Source organism: Miniopterus schreibersii (genome assembly GCF_964146895.1).
Source record: "Miniopterus schreibersii genome assembly, chromosome: 1".
In the NCBI taxonomy this organism is placed as follows: Eukaryota; Metazoa; Chordata; class Mammalia; order Chiroptera; family Miniopteridae; genus Miniopterus; species Miniopterus schreibersii.
Window position 1 is genome coordinate 156,319,130 of NC_138101.1, and position 25,625 is coordinate 156,344,754.

The 25,625-nt window shown below is 35.4% G+C and overlaps 1 protein-coding gene across 2 annotated transcripts in view; it reads right to left on the reverse strand.

The window, feature by feature from the left end:
• Positions 1-25,625, reverse strand: part of ADAM10 (ADAM metallopeptidase domain 10) — a 120,284-nt gene that overhangs the window by 81,838 nt on the left and 12,821 nt on the right. Inside the window, exons 2-3 of one of the 2 annotated variants that reach the window (XM_081130266.1) lie at positions 24,348-24,434; positions 2,994-3,144 (exon numbers count right to left, since the gene is read on the reverse strand). Coding sequence is in view for 1 of the 2 variants with exons in the window: in XM_081130265.1 (XP_080986391.1) it covers positions 2,994-3,144 (151 nt within the window). In the remaining variant the exon portion in view is untranslated. The remainder of the gene's footprint in view (positions 1-2,993; positions 3,145-24,347; positions 24,435-25,625) is intronic. The other variant, XM_081130265.1, reaches the window with a different exon arrangement.

Genomic DNA, 25,625 nt, shown 5'->3' on the forward strand with positions numbered 1-25,625 from the left:
ACAATGATGATAATAAGCCCAAGACACTTCCAGACTAACCCAACTCCTGTCAAGATTCATCAGAGGAGCCCGGCCGGGCGTGGCTCAGCGGTTGAGCATCAACCTAGGATCCAGGAGACTGGGGTTTGATTCCCGGTCAGGGCACATGCCCAGGTTGCGGGCTAGGCAGCCGGTCAATGACTCTTTCATCATTGATGTTTCTATCTCTCTCCCTCTCCTTTCCTCTCTCTGAAATCAATAAAGATATGTTTAAAAATAAATAAATAAGATTCATCAAAGGAATCTTTGCCTTTTACAGGTTATCTGGGCCATATTCCTGATAACAAATACTAGGATAAAAACACATCTTAGCTTTGCTGAGAAATTAACAATCAATTTCCTCAATTTCAGAAATTGCTTCACTTGGATAAGTTCTGATAAATGGGACGCCTGAGTGATATGCCCCAAGAGCACTTCTTCCTCTAGGCTCATGCAGCAATGAGTATGTCAATTACAGTATTTATCAGTTTTATGACAACTTTGTTACATGCATATATACTCTGTAAATACCTGAATTTGGATCTATTCGTAGAAAATGTAGTAGTGTTAATTAAACAAACTTCTGATCAAAGTAACTAAGATGACCACTTATTACAGAGCTCAAGATTTCCTGGTTCCAGTTCCTTTGCCTCAGCCAAAAGCAAGTTCTCCCTCTCCCTCATCTTTGAATATCTATAGCATTTTATCTGTAAAGCACCATATCACATTTTCCTCCTATACAATGACTTATGCACAGATCTATGTTTGATTCCTTTTTCTATCACCAACAACCTAAACTAGGTAACTTTTAATTGTCAGTATTTTTGGATGACTAAATAACAGCATATACTCACACACTTGCTCTCTCTCTCTCACACACACACACACACACACACACGCAAAAATACAAAAGGAGGTAGGAAATTGGTTTCACCACATATTCAATATGAATTATGTGATAGATCTAATAAAAATCTAATGATGTAATAGGAATGTGGTATCCAAACCAAAAGCAGCTAGAATTTCAACTTTTCCTTTTGGCAGTCATACCTTATTTAGAATATAGTATGAAATTTATTTTGAGACGGTGGCTTAAAACTTAGGGGGGGCTTGCCCAGCAGGCATGGCTCAGTGGTTGAGTGTCGACCCATAAACCAGGAGATCATAGTTCGATTCCCAGTCAGGGCACATGCTCGGGTCGTGGGCTTGGTACCCAGTGGGAGGTGTGCAGGAGGCAGCCAATCAATGACTCTCTCATCATTGATGTTTCTACTTCTCTCCCCCTCTCCCTGAAATCAATAAAAACTTATTTTAAAAAAACCTTAGGGGGGGCTTAATGATTGCATATTATTTCATAGTACTAATAAAGAATGGGTAACTAAAAAATATCTGAAGTTAAGGGTCATAAAAATTTACATGAAATGCTGCCACTAAAATTTTTATCTCGAAAACAAACAGACCCTGAATTAAATCTTTTTCGCTCCTTCAAATCAAAGTAGGAGATTTTATAACTTAAGTACTTTTTTCTACAATGATCATTACTTTGTAATATGGAAAATAAGTTAATTTAAGCAATTCATTTATTTCATGTACAAAATACTTTGTTTCATAGTATTTATTATCTGATTTTCACCCATTAAAATATTTCTTAAGCATCTGTACTGTAAGTGCAAATAATGGACATATTAAATAGTAGCCAGGTTCTCTGCCTGTGAGGAATAAAAACCAGTTACAGAAAAATAAACAAGAAATACACGCATGAACAGGAAGAGAGAATGAATACAATGCCAATAATACAGATAAGTAATTTAAAGTTCAAAGGAAGGTGTAGGTAAGGCTTCAGGGAAGTACAACTTGAATTGTACATTAAAAGATGATGAAAATTATTTAAGATAAATGACCTGAAACAAACTGTACATGGTTTAATCAGCAATCAGAAGATTGTTCTGGGTGAAACAGACAATGTTGGGAACTGGAGTAAGTTTAGAATAATAGACTAGAATTAATTTACAGAGAATCTTGAAAGCCAAGTTAAGAAATCTGGCTAATAATTGTTAATTGAAGACTTTAGAGCAATAAGCTGGCATGAAAAAGGAAGCATTTAAGGAAGAGTCATCTTATAGCAGTACATAAGGATAGTTTTAATGATAAATGGAGTGGAAATGGGGAAACCTGTTAGGAGGTGACTAATAAATCAAAAGTACACCAGTAAAAAAAATACAAAAGGAATAGATTTACTACTTACAGCAGGCAAGTAAGAGAGTCTGACAAAGAATACTCAAAGATTTTGTATCTAAGTACCCCTAACAGACAGAAAGAAAAAAAATAGGCATTTGAGTCAGTTGGGTCTGGGCAAAATCTGTGCTATGTAATTTTAAAGAATTTAACTTCTTTGAGCCTTAGTTTACTTAGTTGAGAGGATTAAATAAGAAAATGCATATAAAGTATCTATGCACCTGAAACACAACAAGCACTAAATAACCATGATTTTACCTCTCCCCCTTGGCTCCCTGTTCTTTATCCTTTAACAATTCTGTCTGAGAATTGAGCAGTACAGTAGGCAACCTATCTACTACAAGTTGTCATTTTAGAGCTGATGAAACTGAGTTCATGAGATATTAAATGACTTATTCAATGGCATACAACCAGCTACCTTCACTATTGGTACATAAAACACATAAAAAGTAGTGGAAAACTATGAACATAAAATCTTCTTTAAAGACATATCCTCTAATAACACAATAGAAGATCTAACTCATAAATTTAAAAATATTTAAATGACTATTTCCTTAACAATATAAAAAGGGCAATCCATTTTATAAGAAAACATTTTTTTAATGTATATATCAAATTCCAGTGTAGGCTGAATTTCTAATAGGGACATTTCCATTACAAAAGGTACATTAAGGATATAAATTTCTTCTTTTAACTTAGATTGAATTTAGGGGAACCTCAAACACAATAAATTTACTCACCTTCCATGGGCATGGAAATCTAGACGTAAAAACTGGTCCTCGTGTGAAATTGCTCTTTTGGCACGCTGGTGTTTCTGGTGTAATGAATCCACATCATAAGATAATCCTTCATAATGTCTAATGTATTTAGTTAAAGGATTTCCATACTGACCTATGAAAAATAAACACTTTGAATTAGCATCATCTTGAAGGCTCATTTTAGTTCTAACATGATTCCATGATCATTCAAATATCTACAAATATGTATGAGACAATTTTCTCACTAATCTTAATACTTTATTTTCACATATATTGTTTTAAAACTTACTGTAATGGGAATTTCAACTATATACAAAATTTAGATGTTAGCCAAAGGTTTGTCTTAGATGTATGTACATTTTTAAAAACTTATTGCAATGGAAATTTCAATCATACACAAGTCTGGACATTAGTCATAGGTTTGCTTCAGATGTCTTTTATCAGGTTGAGGATGTTTTCTTCATACTTTGCTGATAAATACTATCAGGAACAAATGTTGACTTCTGCCACCTGTTCTTTCAGCATCAATTAAGATGTTATATTGTTTTCTTATTAGTTTATTAACATGGCAAATTGACTGATTTTCTAATGTTAAACCAATCTTGTATTACTGCAATAAATACTACTTGGTCATGGTGTATTATCTTGCACAGTATTGTTGGATTCAACTGGCTATAATTTTGTTTAGAATTTTTATCTATGGTCATGAGAGACATTGGTCTGTAGTTTTCTTGTACTTACTGTCATTGTCAAGTTTTGATATTAGAGTAAGAAATGAGTTGGGGCCCCAGCCAGGAGGCTCAGTTGGTCAGAGCATTGTCCCATACACCAGAAAGGTTGCAGGTTCAACCCTTGGTCAGAGTGGGTACAAGATGCAACAGATCTATGTTTCTCTTCTTTCTCTTCCCTTCCTCTCTCTAAAATCAATAAACATATCCTCAGGTGAGGATTAAAAAAAAAAAAGTTGGAAAGTATTCTCTCTTCTTCAGTTTTCTGGACAAATATATGTACAATTGGTATTATATCCTCTTTAAATGTTATGTAGAATTCACCAGTGAAGTCATCTTGGCCTAAAGTTTTGAATGCTTTTACCTACAATTTCTACTTCAATATAGATGTACTATATATAATATATGTAACATATAATACTAACTACAATATCTGTTTCAATATACATAAAGAGTTATCCAGGTTATCTATTTCTTGAGTGAGCTTTGGTAAGAATTTGTCCATTTCATTCAAGTTGTTGAAGTTATGGAGATAAGGTGGTTCGTAATTTCCCCTTACAATGTTTTTATATCTTCTGAACTTCTCATTTCTGGTATTGATAATCTGTATCTTCTTTCGTTCGTTCCAAATTAGGAGAGTAGAGATTTTATTAATCTTCTCAAAGGACCAACTTTTTGTTGTTGCTGCTGCTGTTGTTGTTAATCCTCACCCAAGAATATTTTTTCCATTGATTTTTTTTAGAAAGAGTGGAAGGGAGGGGGAGAGACGGAGAGAGAAACATCAATGTGAGAGGGACACATAGATTGGTTGCCTCCCACACATGATCCGACCGAGGCAGGAGATCGAGGCTGCAACCGAGGCACGTACCTATGACTAGAATCAAACCAGCAACCCTTTAGTCGGGGCAGTTGCACTAACCACTGAGCAAAACAGGCTAGGGCAAGACAAACTTTTATTTACTTTGATTTTCCTTCACTATTTTTGTTTTCTATTTTGTTGATTTTCACTTTAATCTTTATTATTCCTTTTTTTCTACTTACTTTGAATTTAATTGCTTTTTAGTTTCATGAAGTGCTGTTTCTAATCCTGGTTTTTAGTGCTATAATTGTCCTCTTAATACTGTTTTAGCAGCATCCCACAGATTCTGTTGTTACTATTTCATTCTGTTCAACATACTTAATATGGTCTATCTTTGCAAATGTGTCATGTGCACTCGAAACGAATGTGTATTCCACTGTTAATGGATGAATGTTCTAGGAATGTCAATCTCTGCTCTTAATTAGTGTTCCAGAAATGTCAACCAGATCAGGTTGATTGATGGTGCTGTTAAAGTCTTCTTTACACTTACTGATTTTCTATATACCTATTCTATTATTGAGAGGCACTGAAATCTTTGCCTATGATTGTGACTTTATTTCTCTTGCAGTTCTTTGCTTCACTGACTTTCAAAGCTGTTATTACATGCATAAATATTAATGATTATTATGACTTTTGGATTCACTCCCTTATAATCAAATGATCTTTATTCTTTGTGATATTCTACTTTGTGATAATCTACTTTGTCTGATGATAATATAGTCATTCCATCTTTTCTTTAACTAATATAGTACGTATCTTTTTCCATCCTTTTACTTGTAACCTATTTGTGTCTTTATATCTAAAGTGAGTTTGTTACAGGCAGCAAATAATTGGATATTGCTTTTTCATCGAATTCCATAATCTCTGCCTTTTAATTAGGGTGCTTTGACCATTTACATTTAAAGTGACTACAAATGTGGTTAGGTTTAAGTCTATCATCTTGCTATATATTTCTATTTGTCTCTTCTGTTCTTTGCTCCCTTTCCTTCTTTTGGACTATTTCTTTTTTATGATTTTATTTCATCACTTTATTGGCTTATTAGAAAAACTCTTTCTTTGGTTATTTTAGTGGTTGATTTAGGGTTTACAGTATATACCTTTACTTATCCCAGACTACCTTCAAGTGATATTATAACATTTCAGGTACAAGAACTTGACATTAATACAGTTCCATTTATCTCCTTCTGGTTTTTACACTATTACCATCATATGTTTTATTTACATATATCTTACAAACCCCACAATACACTGTTATTGTTTTGGTTTAAAGTGATAATTATCTTTTAAAGGTTTCATATATATAATATATATGATATATGATACACATATATCTCAAGAAAAAAAATCTTCTCTGTCATTTCCAAGTCTCTTCATTCCTTTTTGTAGATCATATTTCCATCCAGTATCATTTACTCTATAACTGGATGACTTCCTCTAACATTTCTTCTGCTGGTGAAAACTCTTCAAGCTTTTGTTATATCTGAAAGTCTTTGTCCTTTTTTTTCTTAAATATGTTTTTATTAATTTCAGAGAGGAAGGGAGAGGGAGAAATAGAAACATCAGTGATGAGAGAGTCATTGACCGGCTGCCTCCAGCACACCCCCTACTGGGGATCGAGCCTGCAACCTGGGTATGTGCCCTGACAGGGAATTGAACTGTGATCTCATAGGTTTTGTTCAACTGCTGAGCCACGCCAGCCAGGCTCTGTTTCGTTTTGAATGGTTTTTCTTACTTTACCTTCTACTTCATTAATATTCTGCAATGTCTAATCTGTTGTTAATATCATCCATTGTACTTTCCACTGAAAATATTTTTTATCTCTAGAAGTTAGATTTATATCTGTTTCCTATCTTCTATGTCTCTACATAACTTTTTAAACATAAGGAATACAGTTATAACTCTTTTAATGTTCGTGTCTGCTAATTCTATGTCAGTTCATGAATTGGTTCTAACTGACTGCTTATTCTTCTCATTAGGGATTGTTTTCCTGCTTCATTCCTGCATGCCTCATAATCTTTCAGTAAATGGGTGCCAGACATTGTGAATTTCACCTTGTTGGGTTCTGGACATTTTTTGTATTCTTATATTCTCAGGCTTTGTTATAAAACGAAGTAGAGTTGCTTGGAAACAGTTTGATCCTTTTGGGGCTGGCAGTTATGAGTGCTCAGTTTAAGGCAAATTATTCCCCACTACTGAAACAAGAGCTGAGTACTCAACCCCATTGCTTCACAAAGTATTAATCTTTCTAGTGTGGCCAATGAGAACAGGTACTATTTCTTCTTCTATGTGGCATGAGGCACTGTTTCCTTCCCTGGCTTCAGGGTCATTTCCTCATATGTACACACTGATCAATAATCTGCTGGATACTCCAGGCAAATCCTCAGCAGATCTCAGAGATTCTCTCCATGCAGCACTCTTCATTCTGATATTCTGTCTGCGAATTCTAACTATTTTGGTTTCCCTTTACTATCCTCTGTTCCATCACCTCAACTCAAAGAGTTTGTTGGCCTCTACTATACTGCAAATGGAAATTCTCCCAAGGAAGCTGGAGCAATCACAGGGCTTGCCTCATCTGTTTCTTCTCTCTCAGAGATCACTGCCCTTCATCTCCTGGTGACCACTGTCTTAAAAACCATTGTTTCTCAGTTTATTCCCTAGTTTTCTTATTTTTTTCAGGCACGGGGATAGAGCTGGTCCTGTTTTCTTCACCTCCATCATGAGCAGAAGTCAAAATTAGTGCTTCCTGAACAAATCAAGTAATATTTCTTCCTAAAGAAAACTGTCCTCTTTTATAAAACAAATAAAACACCTAATTTAAAAAACAAAAAACAAAACTATAATGGTTTGCCTCATGTATTATATAAAGCCTAAGTGTTCCATCACTAATTTTCTCTATGCAGTCAGTCGCCAGTCACTATACGGTTAAGGACACAACTATTAGGTCAAACCATCTGGGTTTAAGTTCTGGACACTGATTGCACAACAAGGTAAATATCCTTAACATTACTAAACTGTACTCTTAGAAATGGTTAAGACAGCCCTGGCCAGGTGACTCAGTTGGTTGGAGCATTATCCCATGCACCAAAAAGGTTGCAGGTTCATTCCAGGTCAGGGTACTTACCTAGGTTTCGGGTTTGGAGACAACCAATCGATGCTTCTCTCTCATATCAATGTTTCTCTCCCTTTCTCCCTCTCAATCTATTTCTCTCTCCCTCCCTCCCTTCCTCTCTCAAAAAAAAAAAAAAAAAAAAAATCAATAAGCATATCCTCAAGTGAAGATTAAAAACAAAAATGGTTAAGACAGCAAATTTTATGATAAGTATCTTTCACTAAACTAAAATAATTATCTAGGTTTAAATCCCAGTCCCTTCATTTATTAGCTTGTTTCCCTGATCAAATGGTGAATTCAGCTTCAGTTTCCTATTCTTAAAATGAAGATAAGCAGAATACCTCTCTCTTAAGGCTGTTACAGAAACTAAATGATTTAAGCTATATGTGGCAATTAGCAAAGTGACCATACCATACATCTTGGTATGGTTGGCATAATCATCACCACCAACTCTTCCCTCTCCTCCTGATCCTTTTCCTCCTTCTCCCACACTTGCCTTTCAGGGCTATAAACACAAACTGAGGCAATAAATTCAGGATTAAAGATAGACTGCATTTGAATTCTGACACTTCCTAGCCATGACCATATGAATGGGTAATTATTTAACCTTTTTAAAATCTCAGGGGTTTTTAATCTGTAAAATAGCAGTAACAATGGCTACCTTAAATACATGTAAGCTGCTTAGCATTAAGGCTGGCATGAAAAAAACCATCCAATTTAAACTATTATTGAGTCACTTCACCGTACTCTTGAATGTACTGCTGCTCTCAAGAAAGGTGACAGGAATGGAGTCCAAAACCACAATCCAAAACCATCTTTACAACTAGCAAAGAAAATACAATGAAGCCAGGGTAAAGAGATAATAAACTCTGACCGTATGGAACTTTTAAAAATCAACGTTAAGTAATGGAATCAAATATTATACTAATGCATTTTCTATATTCTTTAAAATAAAAAGTTCATACTTGGGTTTGAAAAAATACCCCACACAAGAGAAAATATCAAGAAGAAATCCAGAATGGGGAAGTTGTAGTATGAGAACTTTGGGGGTAATTTCTTTCACACTGAACACCAAATATAGGATTCCACTGAGTTACTAAATTGCATTTCTTCTTTTTTTATCCTCACCCAAGGATATTTTTCCCACTGCTTTTCAGAAACAGTACAAGGGAGAGACAGAAGGAGAGAGAGAAACATCGAGGTAAGAGAGACACATTGATTGGTTGCCTCCCGCTTACACCCTAGACTGGGGCCAGGGATCAAGCCTGCAACCAAGGTACATGCCCTTGACTAGAATCAAACCTGAGACCCTTCAGTCTGTGGGCAAACACTCTAACCACTGAGCCAAACCGACTAAGGCTAAATTGTATTTCTTTTAAGTGAACTGAATAGTTACAGCATGAACTTGGGTTTGTAGAGTTACTGCTTCACTCTTTTTTCAGAACCAAAACAGTCAACTTTTTAAGTCACAGTTCAGATGAAGTATTTTGCCACTTCTGGTAACTTAAAACAATAATTACTGCTGTGCCGCTGAAGCACATGTGATAATAGCTCAATTACTAGCATGAGTGGAACACAAAAGTGAGAGTTATTAAATAAAGTCCTATTTTCCCTGTCCCACACACAAAGAAATTATACAAAACATGTTTACTAGAAATGGCAAAGGACCCGAGTAATGATTTTCTGAATCTTTATAACTGAGATAGAACATGATTCACGGGGTTTAACTAGAGAAGTTTAAAATGCTAACTAGGAACATAGAGTTATCAAGTCTACTTCATTATCATCTTCTAAGGTCTATGTTTCTGTGTTAACTATGCCTAAATATCAGTATTTATGATATAATCTCAATGACGTAAAAAAAAAAATCATTTAGGGTAAGATAATATATTAAAACTGTATTACATAACTTCTCTCACTCAATACTTAATAAAATGAAGGGGGAACCATGAAAACAAACAAACAAAAAACTATAAAAAGCAGTCTACTCTACCACTTAAAAAAATCCTCAAGAATTAAAACCAAATAAGAAAAGGATATAACCAGTGTTTATGGAGCTGGCACAGGCTCACAAATGCCAATTCTATTCACAACTCTGTTCAAGGGCATTATGCTGATAGTTTGAAAACTGCAATGGGGGTAGTATTTACACCACTGAAATCAGAAAAGGTTACAAATCAGGAAAATTTTTTGTTTTCAGGAGAGCCAGTGTATTAATACAACACTGGGCATAACCTGATGGTACAATATCTCAAACAAAGAGCCAAGAAAATATACAGACTAATAAAAAAAGGGAAAAGCTTAGCACACTGGACTCCTCATGCTTCCCCTAACCCCCAGAAGTAATACAATTCACTTTTTTCAAATTCTCAAAACAGAACAGATTTCTGGTACTCTCAAAAAGGTTATATATGATCACAGCCCCATGACTGCAGAAAAGTGGGTAAAATCAAAATAATCAGTCCCTCAAAATATGACTTGAAGGGAAAAAAATAAACTGGTATTAGAGACAAGGGAAAAAGCAGTTACCCACACTATATCACAGCAAAAAGAACAGGACAAAAAAGAGCCACACAACCATGAACATAAATATTCTCCAAACATACTAAAGCAAAAACAATGAAAAAACAATAAAAGCAAAACAAAAAGAGAAACCAATTGAGGAGGAAACAAAAAACATTTGGAAACAATCCTGGACAAACTGGAATCAGTCTTAGATGATATTAAGGAATTCTAGTATCCAGAGAAGAGCTGTAATATATAAAGCTTTGGGTATAGCCCTAAAAAAAAAGCAATTTATTCATGGGGTATAATTAGTCACAGATTAAATAAAGAGTGTTTGGAAGCTAACCTAACAAAGCTTAGAAGCTATCATCCAAAGAATTTAATTGATTCCCAGTAGCTTAACTGTACACCAAAATAGTCTGACAGTGTTTAAAGGAGAGACAAAATCAAACACATACCAAAGGAAGTAAAATCAGACAACATGCATTCAATGAAAAACTACCATGCATATAAAAAAAAAAATCAGGAAAATATAAATATATTTTCAACCATAACTAAGAAAAAATCAGACATTACAAACAGAAATTATAAAGACAATGGAATTAGCATACAAAGAGGTTAAAACAGCTATCATAAATATGTTCCAAGTGTTAAGGAGCATAAAAAAAAAATAAACATGTTGGGGGTTAGTGGAAGATATAACTATAAATCTATAAATCCAAGAAACTCAACAAATCCTAACCAGAATAAATAAAAAAGAAAACCACACAGAGGCAAATCATAAACTAATGAAAATGAGGAACAAAGAAACCTGAAAATCAGTTGTGGGCGAGTTAGGACAAAAGGAGCTAGAGAAAAAGACACATTACATACAGAGGGACAAAAGTATAAATGACAGATAGTGCAGCAACATGTTTAAAGTTTAAAGTACAAGAAAAAAATTCTCAATCTAGGATTCTATACCCAGTAAAAATATATTTCACAAATGAGGGTGAAAGAGAAAAAGAGGTGAAATGAGCCCTTTTTCAAACGTCAAAGCTAACAATTCATTGCTAGTAGACCTGTATTACAAGAAATGTTCACGGAAGCTTTTCACACACAATGAATGAAACCAGATGAAAATCTGTGTTTACATAAAGACTAGTACCAGAAACGGTGAATGTATGAGAAAATAACAAAGACAACTTCTCTCATTTTTCAATCTCTTTAAAAGTGACTACATTTTGTCCGACTGGCGTGGCTCAGCAGTTGAGCATCAAATCAATTCCTGGTCAGGGCACATACCCGGGTTGCAAGCACGATCACCAGCAGGGGGCGTGCAGGAAGCAGCCAATCAATGACTCTCTCTCATCATTGATGTTTCTCTCTCTCCCTCTCCCTTCCTCTCTCTGAAGTCAATTAAAATATATATTTTTTAAAGTGACTATGTTTTTAAAAATGTATCGTGCCATTTATGATATATATAAAATTAAAATGTATGACAATAAAAGCAAAATGGAGAAGAGAAATGAAAGTGTACTTATACTATAAACGAAGTGGTATATTAAGTTATAGGTATATATTGTACAGCCAAGGAACAAACCCTAAAAATATAACAAATATAATATTGTATGTCAACTGTAATTGAAAAATAAAAAATTATTTAAATAAAATCATACATATACACACACACACACACACACATATATATACACATATATATATAAACAAACAGGTATATCGTATAAGCCAATAGCACAGATAAAATGGAATCATTTTATAAAGTAAATTCATCCTAATAAATGCAGAAAATGAGGGTATAAAAAAGAACTATGAACAAATGGAACAAAAATAAACAGTAAGATGGTAGTTTTAAACTCAACCATATCAATAATTACATTAAAGTAAATCATCTAAACACAACACTTAAACATCAGAAAGTCATCTTATTTTTTTTTTTAAAAAAAAAGGAAAATGTAAAACATTGCTATCTAAAAGGCACTTTAAACACAAAAATAAAGATGAGTCAAAGTAAAAATGATGGGGAAAGTTATACCATCCAAACACTAATCCAGTGAATGCTGAATGGCTATAGTATTATCAGACAAACAAAAAAAATTATGAGTGATAAAGGACATTTCATAATTCATCAAAGGGACGTTAACAATCCTCAATGTGTTCCACCTAACAGAGTTTTGAGGTACATGAAGAAAAAGTTGACAGAACTAAGAAACAAATCTATAATTATAGTGAGAAATTATAACAATCCTCACTGAAAATATAGGCAAAAAAATAAGGGTACAGAACACTTGAATACTATCAAACAACTTGACCCAATTAACAGTCACAAAACCTTCTACCCAAGAACAGAATACATATTCTTTTCACAGATATATGGACTATTCACCAAGATAAGAGAGCTTAATTCTAGGCCATAAAGCATGTGTCCCCAGATTTATTTTTTTCCCTAAATTTTATTTTTCAATTACAGTTTATATTCAACATTATTTTCTACTAGTTTCAGGTGTCCAGCATAGTACTTAAGATGATCATATAATCTCTACAAAGTGGTCCCCTGCCATCAGTATTTCAAGTACCCACCTCACACCATACATAGTTTTTATATTACTTACTATATTACCTATGCTGTATTTTACTACCCTGTGACTATTTTGTAACTACCAATTTGTACTTCTTAATCTCTTCACCTTTTTCACAGAGTCCACCACACCAATAGTCTGTTCTCTGTATCAATTTTTTTAGTTAACTTACTTTGTTTTCTAGACTCCACATATAAGTGAATTCATATAATATTTGTCTTTCTCTGACTTATTTCACTTAGCATAATATCCTCTAGGTCCACCCATGCAGTTGAATATGGTAAACTTTTATTTGTTTTTTATGGTAATATTCCACTGTACATATGTACCACCACTTTTTTATCAACTTGTCTATTGATGGGCACGTGGGTTGTTTCCACATTTTGGCTACTGTAAATATTGTGCTGCATGAACATAGAGAGGGTGTATATATTATTTTGAATTCGTGTTTTGGGTTTCTTTAGATATACACCCAGAAGTAGAATCACTGGATCATAATGCAGTTCCAGTTTTAACTTTGTGAGACTCCATACTATTTGCAATACTGGCTGCACCAATCTGTATTCCTACCAACAGTACAGGAAGGTTCACCTTTTCTCCACATCCTTGCCAAGACTTGTTTGTTGATTTATGGATGGTAGCCATTCTGACAGGTGTGAGGTGGTATCTCATTGTGGTTTCAATTTGTATTTCTCTGATTAGTGACACTGAGCACCTTTTTTTATGTCTATCAGCCATCTCTATGTCCTCTTGGAAAAGTGTCTATTCCAGTCCTATGCCCCATTATTAATTAGATTGTGTTTTGTTTTTGTTTTGCGGGGTGGAGTTTTATGGTATTGAATTGTATGAGTTCTTTATAAGTTTTGGATATTAACCAACCATCAAATGAATCACTGGCAAACATATTCTCCCATTTAGTAGGTTGTCTTTTTGTTTTGATGGTTTCCTTTGCTGTAAAAAACTTTTTAGTTAGATGTAGTCCCATTATTTATTTGTTTGTTTGTTTCTCATGCCCGAGGAGATACATCAGTAAAAGATATATTCCTAAGAGAAATGTCAGAGATTTTATGGCCTATGTCTTCTTGTAGGAGTTCTATGGTTCTGAGTCCTACATTTAAGTCTTTAATTCACTTTAAGCTTATTCTTGTATATGGTGTAAGATTTTTTTTTTTTTGCATGTATCTGTCCAGTTTCCAAACCACCATTTGTTGAACAGACTGCCTTTATCCCATTGCATGTTCTTACCTCCTTTGTCAAATATTAATTGACCATATGGACATGGGTTTATTTCTGTGCTTTCTATTCTGTTCACTGATCTATATGTCTGTTTTTATGCCTGTACCATGCTGTTTTGACTACTACAGACTTGTAGCATAGTTTAGTATCAGGTAATGTGATTTGGGGTGTTGTATTTTCACATCATTTGTCTCAAGATATCTTTTGATTTCTTCCTTGACCACACTGTTAACCCATTCGTTCATCGTTTAGTAACATGTTATTTAGCCTCCATGTCTTTGTGGGCCTTTCATTTTTTTTTCTTATAATTGGTTTCTAGTTTCATACCACTGTGGTCAGAGAAGATGCTTGACATGCTTTCAATCTTCAATTTGAGACTTGTTTTGTGGCCTACCATGTAGTCTATCCTAGAAAATGTTCCACATGCACTTGAAAAGAAGGTATGTCCTGGTGCTTTGGGGTGAAATGCTCTGAAAGTATGAATTAAATTCATCTGGTTCTAATGTCATTTAGCCGCTGTTTCCTTGTTGATTTTCCATCTGGAAGATCTATCCATTGATGTATCGAGGTGTTAAAGTCCCCTACTATGACTGTATTACTGCCAATCTCTCCCTTTATGTGCATAAATATTTCCTTTATATATTTACAAGCTCCTACATTGGTTACATAAGTGTTTTCAAGGGTTATATCCTCTTGTTAGAGTGACCTCTTTTTCATTGTGTAATGCCCTTCTTTGTCTTTTACTATATATAACCTTTGTTGTATAGTCTATTTTGTCTGATATAAGTATTGCTACCACAGCTTTTATTCCATTTCCATTTGCATGAAATATCTTTTGGTCTGTGTGCCTTTCAATCTGAAGAGGGTCTCCTATAGACAGCATATATACAGGTCTTGTTTTCTTCCATTGTTTTTCAGAATGGTTTTCTTTATTTTAGTTGTAATTCCAGTTTAGTCCCAGGAGAGTCAGTGTAGCTTCCACTCAGTCCGACGCCATCTTTAATCTTCAGGTTTTGTTTCCTTATTCATCCAGCTACTCTATGTCCTTTGATTTGAGCATTTAATTCATTTGCAATCAAAGTGCTTATTAATAGGTACATATTCATTGCCATTTTATTATAGTTATGCTTCCCCTTTTTGCATACTTATGTTCCCCGTTTTCTTTCTCCTTTTTAAATTAGTCCCCTTAACATTTCCTGTAATACTGGTTTAGTGGTGTCCTGGCCGGGTAGCTCAGCTGGTTAGAGCATTGCCCCAATATGCCAAGGCTGCAGGTTCGATCCCCAGTCAGAACACATATAAGCATCATCCAATGAATGCACAAGTGGAAAAACAAATCAATGTTTCTTTCTCTTTCTCTCTCAAATCAATAAATAATTTTTTTTTAAAGTTTTAAATACTGGTTTGGTGGTGATGAACTCTAGTTTTTTCTTGTCTGGGAAGTTCTTTATTTCTCCTTCAATTTTAAATGATAGTTTTGCTGGATATAGTAGTCTTCATGATAGGTCCTTGCTCTTCATCCCTTCGAATATTTCACACCAATCGGTTCTTGTCGAAAATGTTTCTATTGAGAAATCAGCTCATAGTCATATGGGAGCTCCTTGTAGGTAACTGCCTTTCTCTTGCTGCTTTTAAGATTATCTTTGTCTTCAACCTCTGCCATTTTAATTATGATGTCTTGGTGTGAACCTCTTTGAGTTCGTCTAATTTGAGACCCTAAGCTTCCTGGTCTTGTGCTTTTTTCCTTCACCAAATTAGGCAAGGTTTCAGTCATTTTTCTTCTTCAAATAGGTTTTCAATCTCTTGCTCCCTTTCTTCTCCTTCTAGTAATCCTATGATCTGAATATTGTCATGCTTGATGTTATCCCAGAAGTCTCTTATATATTATCCTCATTTTTTTCACTTTTTCTTTCTGCTACTCTGATTGGGTATGTTCTGCTACCTTGTCTTCCAAACCACTGATCCGATCCAATGCTTCATCTAACCTGCTGATGGTTTCTTCTAGCATAGTCTTCATTTCAGATACTGTATTCTTCATTTCTGACTAATTTTTTTATGGTTTCTATGTCCTTTCTTATGCTTACTCTTTGTTAAGAGTTCTGAGTTTACCCATCCTTCCCTTAGGGTCCTAGTGCATCCTTGTAACCGCTGTTTTGAACTCTGTATCTAGTAAAACTGCTTACTTCCACTGCATTTAGTTGTCTTCTGGAAATTTCCCCTGTCCTTTCATTTGGGGTATGTTTCTTTAGGTTGCCTCTTTGTATTTTTTTCTGTGTATCAAGTAGATCTACTGTCTCCCACCCTTGGTAGAATGGGCTTATATGGTAGGTATCCTGTTGGGTTCAGTGATGCAGTCACCCTATCACCAGGAGTATCCCTTGTATGGGTTATGTGAGCTATTGTAGTTGAGATTGATGGCTGTTGGCCCATCCATGGGTGGGGTTAACCCTATTCTCCTCAGGGGGCACTTCTGCAGCTGAAATAACCCTCCAGATTCTCAACCCCATATGCAGGTACAGGGCCAGCCCTTCCCCATCTCTACCCTTCCTACCAGTCTCAATGTGGTTTCTTCTGTATATCCTTAGTTGTAAGACTTGAGTTCAGCTAGTCTTCAGATAGTTGTTAGTCATGTTCATCGTTCTATAAATTTAGTTGTAATTCTGACATGATCCTGGGAGGAGTGAGTGTAACTTCCACCAATTCCACCACCATATTGGATCCCCTCCTCTCTCCATAAATTTTAAAAGACAGATATCACAGAGTATGTTTTCTGACTATAGTGCCATTAAATCAGAGGTATTTGAAAACGTCCTCAAAGATTAAGAACTTAACACACTTCTAAACAACCCATGGACTAAAGGAGAAATCAAAAGGGAAATCGGAGTCCTTGGTTGGTATGGCTCCGTTGGTTGGAACACTGCCCTGTACACCAAAAGGTGGCAGGTTCAATTTCTGGTCAGGGCACATACCCAGGCTGTGAGTTCAGTCCCTGGTTGGGGGTGCATGCAGGAGGCAAGTGATCCATGTTTCTCTCTCATATCAATGTTTCTCTCTTTCTCTCTCTCTCTCACTCTCTCTCCCCTTTCCTTTCTCAAAAATCAATAAAAAATAAAAACACACACAAAAGAGGGAAATCAGAACATGTTTTGAATTGACTGCAAAGAGTATGAGGGAACTTTATGGGTTGATGTAAATGTTCTATATTATGATTATGATGGTTATATGACTATACATTTCTGAAAATTGTTGACTTTTAATTTATCAAAATTAGACCTCAATAAAGCTACTTAAAATCAATCTGGTAGGTATATGGGAATTTGGCCTTTTTTTTACTTTCCCTAATTTATAAAATTTTTCAAAATTAAAAAAAGTCCAGAATCAAAACTAAAGACAATTCTATACATTCTAACTTGTCCTCTTTCAGTAAAATAAATGAAATCAACAGTCTACTTGGCTCCAAGAATTAAGCATCCTCTAATGACTCATTATTCATAAATAACTGTAGTTTTGTTAATAGGACATATGTAGTAAGAGATAAAGAAAATAAAAATAAATGACAACCAGTAATCACAGGGACAAAAAGGAAAATATCTGGAGAAACCAAGCAACAAATAAATGACAACCAGTGATTACAGGTACAAAAAGAAATATATTTGGAAAGGCCAACCAATAAGGAAAAATATCAGTTGAGAAAGTGACAACCACACCATTTCAAGAACTTCTTAGCAGTACTGAAGGTCCAACTCTACATTTAAACTAAAAAGCTAAAAATAATCTGGGAGCCTACTACTCACCATGTGTTCAAATAAAATCATTCATTCAGTATTACCACTGAGAGTAGACATTTGTTTGTTGATGTTTCAGTCCTTACTCAATTAAATCTTTTTCCATATACAGCACTTTCTATTTTCCTGACACAAAGAACCTTGCTATTCAAACTCTGTTTGAGGGATGAACTATATGGGCATATCCTTGGATATTTTAGCAATGCAGGATCTACTGATCTACTGATCCCCCAAAGTGACTCAGGCTCTACCCAGACCTACCTGATTCCCAGAGTGATATGCATGCACATTCAAGTTTGAGAAGCTCTGCAACTTTTCTGTATATAGAAATTCCTTGACTTCTATCAAAAGCTATTTCCTTATTTTTCTACATGCTTGCTTTATTCTAAGATTTTTAATAGTATATTAACAGGGGTAGTTACCACTTGTGCTATTTAAGCAGAAAGTACCTTAACTAATGTCACAGATAATGTACTGATTTTAAAAAGTTCCCAAATAATATATAACGGAGATAGGCAAACTATAACCCATAGGCCAATTTCAGCTGGAGAACTGTTTTTGCAACACAGCTCATTCATTTACATAGTTTCTAGCATTGCTTTCATACTACAGCAGCAGAGTTGAATAGGCAGAGTATTGCAAAATAGATATCAAATCTGTAGGAATTCACTTAAGCATTTAGTTTCATTAGTGTTCACTGATTATAACCCATCTTTTTTTCCTCTGCAACAGCTCTAACCTAAGATCCATGTGTCACTGTAGGGGATTCATAAGCTCCTTGATTTTGCATGCAAATTTCTAAGAATATTCTTCTTTTTTTGTTGGGGGGGGAGGGCTGGCACTTTTTTTATTCTGCTTTTCTTAGATTGTTTATTCATCCATTTATAATTCTATCTTTTTTGTTTTTTAATCCTCACCCAAGGATATTGCTTTTCAGAGAGAGTGGAAGGGAGAGAGATGGGGGAAGAGAGAATGAGAGAGAGAAACATTGATGTGAGAGAGACACATCAACTGGATGCCTCCCAAATGTGCCCCAGCCAGGGCCAGATATCAAGCCTGCAATCAAGGTATGTGCTCTTGGCCAGAATCAAACTGGAACTCTTCAGTCCACAGGCCGATGCTCTAACCATTGAGCCAAACCGGCTAGGGCAATTCTATCTTTTTGTAACTTACTTTATTAACTAGGACCACCAAACTATGCTGAATAACTATAAGTGAGGGTATTTTTACTCTGTTCCTGACTTTAATAAGACTATCTTTAGTTTTTCATCATATAATATATTCATAATATTATGTTATGAATATTATGAATAACATAATATTATGTTAATGTTGTTTCCTCCCATTCCTACTTTAGAAATCTAGTATTTTAAAATTCACATGAAAACCTGGCTAAAAGACATTTCTTTTTGTTTTTTAAAAACGCTTCACATCTTTAAATGAAAAAATTAAAAATCCAAACTACATATACCTACTTTTTTTAAAAAATGTATTCTTTTTCAAAATGTACATTGATAGTTTATTACATATAAAAAATATCCAGACTCGATAAACTTCTTAAGTATTAAATGATGCTTATAGATTGGATGTAATAATAACTTTATTGAGCACATTCTGTGACCCAGTATTCAACATTTTTTTTCATTTAATCCACCCAACAAACCTATAACTTAAGAACTATGAGCTCATTTTAAAGAAAACTGAGGTTTGAGAGATATATAAAAAACCCAAGATCACAGAGCAAATAGGAGGCAGTGCCAAGGAGATCATTTTAGTTTTGATGACTTCGTGATTTTTTCTACAATTCTGTTACCCTCATCATAAGCAAGATAAGTCATCATTCACATTTCTGATGTGACTACAAAAAAACTGAAAAGGAAAAAATTATCAAAACACAGCACATGGCAGGGACCTTTCAAAACCTAAACTGGTATCTACCTAAGATGTGGAGAAACATGCAATGAAATACCAAAGAATGTACTTTTTATAGACCAAAAATATATGTATGTATACCCTTGATTTCCACAGCTAGTGATTGAAATTGGCAGTTTACTCTACAGGAACCCACCAATCTCCAAGCCTTTCACTACTTAGCTCAGTCAGACACCACAAAATTGCCTGTTCTCACATGCAGAGTCTGGACCTACTCAACTGAGATTTGTTCTTATACTCTAGCAACCTGTCAAAAGCTCAATAAGGATAGAATGCAGCTCTATCACCAAGTCTCATTATGCAATTCACTATTCACCCATCTCCTCAACTCCATCTGAACAAAGCTTGGCCTCTGGTCTACTCACCTTTGGATCTGATCTCCTCTTGTTACAGATCTTCCTGATTCCCTAGTTGTAAGCTACTTGTCTACTCCAATTCCTAATCAACTACTCTATTCATGATGCTGTTACTTGCTAGACTCTTCCAGGTTCCATCAATCCAAAAATATATATGCCCTAGTACTAACAATATCATTGTTTCTGTAATATCAAATCAGTACCTCCCTTTCAGCAGGAAATAGTTACAAAAGAGACCCTATGTCCCTTTTCTCTAGAAGAATTCAGAGCCAAGATCCTTGAGGGGGGGATGTGATAGGCAGTTAGACCTCAGCAGAGCAGGGACGATGGGCCAGGTACAGAAGGTCACCAGGATGGAAAGCCCAGGATGCGCAGGCAAAGGACAATTGTAGGGTAGGACCTCACCCCCAGGGTGGCCTTTCCTCCCCTAGCATATCACTGGTGATGTAGTTTAGACCCCCTGACCTTTCCTCCCTAGAGATAATATCTAGGCCTCAGTTGCATTCCAGCTCCTGACCCAGAAAAGCAACAAAACCAGTCACAGCTGACCTCAGGACCAGCTGCACTGGATAATGACCCCCGCCCTGACGCTGACCAATCAATCGGTGGAAACCACAACCCTAAAAGGACACACCTGGAAATCTGCTGAACATTCTATTAAGATCTTCCCCTGGGACTGCCCCTAAAATCTCCTCCTTTAAACCCTTAGGACGGAGGATCCAGTATGCTCTCCCTCCCAGGAGCCCACCCACACCTTTCTCTCTTTCCCTTCCTTTCCCCTCCCCTCCCCCATCCTCAGGCTCATTAGCATTAGATTCCTCACTCCCAAGCTCCAAGGGCCCTTTCTTTGCCTTTATAACTTGTTTCCTAAGCCCATTTCTTCTAGAAATTACTTCTCCTACCTCTGTGATTTACCAAATAAATGTTCTCTTATAAAAATATAACAAAGTAGTACCTAACAGAAATAAGAATACAAGATTTTGTTTCCTGCAAAATCAACATGCAAAACCTACAAAGGAAATTTGACCCAGAATCTACAGATTTTTTCCATAAATACTAAAGCATTCTCTACTATGATCGTACTCAATTCTCATACTTCTCATACAATATTCTCTTACTTGAAGTAATATTCTATTACTTGACAATACTAGAACTATTGTCACTTTTATCTTCATCAAGATTAGCCAGGTGTCCCAGAAGCCAGCAGTATATACCAGTACCCCAAAAACTTCATGTGAAAAACACCAACACTGCTCTGCCCCTCCAATATCTCCTTTGTATCAGAAATACAGGAAAAAAATATTTCATAGTTGTCTGAAAGGTGCACATTGGCAAAATTTTAGCAAGCAAACATGTCTGCTCAGTTCAGAATCCACATCTCCATTGATGCTTCTGATTAGAGAGCCTAGTTCAAAACACTGGTTTACATGCTGGTGTCCTAGTTGCAAATAAAAAGCTGGGAATCAAAATTAGGGAGATGCAATTCATAAGGCTGAAAATGGGTCAAACACAGCAAGGTTCAAAAGGCTCTGGACAGTCAAAAACCATGACAAATAACTGCCCTCTTTGCTTCCACTCTTGCCTTTTATAGTCTGTTTTTCACACAGCGGCCAGAGTAATGTTCAAGTAAAGTCATTTCATGTCACTACTCTGCTCAAAACCTTTCAAAGGTTTCCCAACTGCCCAAAGTCCTAACCATGGCTTACAAGGCTGAACATGATCCTTATCAGAGACTGTATTCCCCCACTCCATTCTATATCAGTCTCACCTTATCTTCTACCACTCTCCACTTACTGTGTGCTACACCCACGTTATTCCCTTTATTGTCTCTCTACCTAGAACATCATTCCCAAAGCAGTTTGGCTGCCACACTTACTCAAATATCCAGTCTATTTCTTCAGAAGCTTACTCTGATCGCCCTATCTACAAGCATATTGTCACAGTCATTTCCATTCAATATCCTGCTGTAAGTTTCTTCATATTACTTTTCATTGACATATATCCCTCCACCACTAAAATATAAGTTTCATGAGAACAAAGACTTTGTTTTGTTCAATGACATACCCTCAGTACCTAGAACAGAGTCAGACAGAAAATGCGTGCTCAATAAATGTTTGCTGTAAGAATTGATGAATCCACTCAATGTTTCATGGAAATTTCCATTTTCATTTGTATTTGTTAAAAAAAAGCAGCCTATACCTTGTTGATAAGAGAGCCATAAATTAATCATCAGAAAATATGTGACCCGATGATACGCACCCAAGAAGTTTCAGAATTTCTAACAGGCCAAGTAAGCATTTGCAAAATGCAAGTGGGTTAAAAATAAAATTATTATAGATTTATTCACTAGGTATGTTTTAAAAATCTATTAATGCTATGAGTGCATTTCAGATATTTGTCTTTACAATTGCTCATGCAGCTTTCATAACCATTTTGTATGACTTTCCAAACAGTTATAACTCTCATGTTTCTGTTGCAACTAAGTTTTTCAACAACCACAGAAGTACATGGTCAACATCTTAGCTTATGTTCCAACAATTTAGCAAGCATTTCATTTATTTATAAGTGGAACTAAACATCATGGGTTAGAATTCCACTTTTGCCACTTACTAGTTGAATCATCTTGGACAATTTACTTATCTCTCTGTGCCTCAGTTTTCCAATCTGTAAGAAAGGAGAAATAATAATACCTGTACCCAATAATGTTGTTATATGGATTAAATGAATTAATTCATATAAAGAGCTTAGAATAGTGGACAGTACATAATAGGTAAGAATTTGGCAAACTATGGCTAAATTAATGAATCTATTATCTCATTTAACCCTCCTAACAACCATATAGGGCAAATATAATTAATTTCAAGATGAGGCACAGAGAGGTTAAGTGACACACCAAAGACTACAAAAGTTCCTTCCAGCTCTAACATTCTGTGATTCTAAATTTACTCCAAAATGCAAATGGGTTTCATCTTAACAACACTGTAAAGTTTACAATTTTATTGGGCATAATCAGAAAACCATGGAGATACTCTACATTTCCCCCCCTTTTAGTCCAATTTTTACAATGAATGACAATGGCTAAGTGCTTTAAAAATAACATTTAAAAAAAATAAGAACACATAGTTGAAAAGAGTAACTTCGTTTTTATAGAGAAAACTGTAACTCACTCAACCTACCTAATTTTTAAATTAACAGGATATAAAAAAATACTCAATGAGCAAAACAAAAATGGTAGTTTCATTCCATTTCAAAGTAAACTAAAGTGCCCTGATTGGTGTGACACAGTTGGTTGGAGGGCCATCCCATACACTGAAAAGTGGCAAGTTTGATTCAGGGCACATACTCAGGTTGCGGGGTACATACAACCAATCAATGTTTCTCTCTCACATCAATGTTTCTCTCTCCCTTCCTCTCTCTAAAATCAATAAAAAGCGTATCTTCCAGTGAGGGACACACACAAAAAAAGTCAACTTTAAAGTAAAAAGATTTAGAAGCTAAGTATTTCCAGACATACTTAGAACTAATTCTTGTGTAATTTACAGAAAGTAAAATTACTTAGTTCAGTAATCTATTCACTCAACACATACATAATGGCACTTGTTATATGCTTGGTGTTGTTTTAGGTGCTGGGAATATAGTAGTGGACAAAACAAAGTTACTGACCTAATGAAGCTCTATTCTAGAGAAGGAAGACAGACAATGAAACAAACAAACAAATAACTGAGATGGCTATAAGAGTATCATTGAAGGGTTAAGCGAATAGAATGTGAAAAGGAACAAGTTAGTATTTTTACGTGAGGTAACAGGAAGACCTCACTAACATCTGAGCAAAGACAAAGTACTTGATGCTACTGAACTGCACACTTAAAAAATGGTCATGATGGTAAATTTTATGTTATGTGTATTTTACCACTATTTCAGAAATGAACAAGGGAGAAAAGGTTACAGGCCCTAGGAGGATGTGTACACAGCTATCATGGAGGGCCATATGAGCCATTATAAGGTCTTTGGCTTTTCCTTAAAATATAGGGTGTCCCCCCAAAAATGTATACACACTTTAACAGCTGATAGCTCAATTGGTGTTTCTTTCTTTTCAGATTTAATCCACTGGAATTAAGAATTATTCAAAGTATATATACATTTTTGGGTGACACTCTGTAGTAAGCCACTGAATGGGGTTTTACTAATTTGTTTATTTTGTTATCAAGTGCTTTATTGAGGTACAATTCACATAACATAAAACTTACCATTTTAATGTATATAATTTGCCAGTAGATGGTTTTGACCCAGTAGTTTTTGAACAGGATCACACTGACTGCTACATTGAGAAGAGACTGGGAGAACAAAAGAACATGGAGAACAGTTAGCAGGTTTTACAGTAATTAAAGTGAGATGGATACTGGCTTGTATCAATCAGGATAGTAGCAGTGGAGCTAGTGAGAATCAGTCAAATATCTGCATATAGCCCAGCAGGGGGTGGCTTAGCTGTTGAGCATAGACCTATGATCCAGGAGATCTCTGTTTGATTCCGTCAGGGCACATGCCCAGGTTGCTCTATCCCCAGTAGGGGGCATGCAGGAGGCAGCCGATCAATGACTCTCATCATTGATGTTTCTCTCTCTCTCCCCCTCTCCCTTCCTCTCTCTGAAATCAATACTTTTTTTTTTTTAATCTGTATATACTTTGGAGGAGAGGTAACAGGATTTGCTGATGGGAATGCATGCAGGGTATGAAAGACAGGTATCAAGAATAACTCAAATTTTTTTCCTGGCAAGTGAAAAACTGAGCTCCCACTTACTGAGATGGGAAAGACTACAGGACAAAAGGCTGGGGATAAGGGAATCAAGTGTTTGTTTTTGGACATGTTAAGTTTGAGATGCCCACTAGACATCTAACTGGAGATGCAGCTGGGATTTAGGAATCTGGAATTCAAGGAAGAGGTCTGGGCTAGAGATACAAATATGGGGGTCACCACCATATTAGGGGTTATCTAAAGCAACTAATAAGTTAAGTACAGGCACAGAAACTACTTTTTCCAAAGGTCTATTGCCATTAAAATTAACATATGAATTGTGTTCCATAACATAGACTATTTTCTCTTCCTCAAATTTAAATAATTTAAATATTTTATTTACACGAAGTAGATTTGTATATGAAAGGAAACACACCCTACAAATCTAGGAATAAAAACCAAAACAACAATTTAAAAAAAAAACGTACCACTCTGAGATATTACCCATGCAGGGCAAAATGAACAACACAGAAAGTAAAAAGACTGAAAAGACAGCAATCTGTAACTCCTTTAACCTCTTCTAATAAAGCACAGAATACTCACTGAAGATACTCTCATGCAAAGTCTTTAACAATGGACAAACAAATCTGTTACCTGAAAATAAAATACATTTAACCTAGAGTACAGTATAGTAATTTGACATCAGTGGAAAATGACAGCTTCCACTGAGGAAAATTTCTAGATAACTGAAGTTTATCTATGTGCCAAATATCTTTCCATTTGAAACATTATT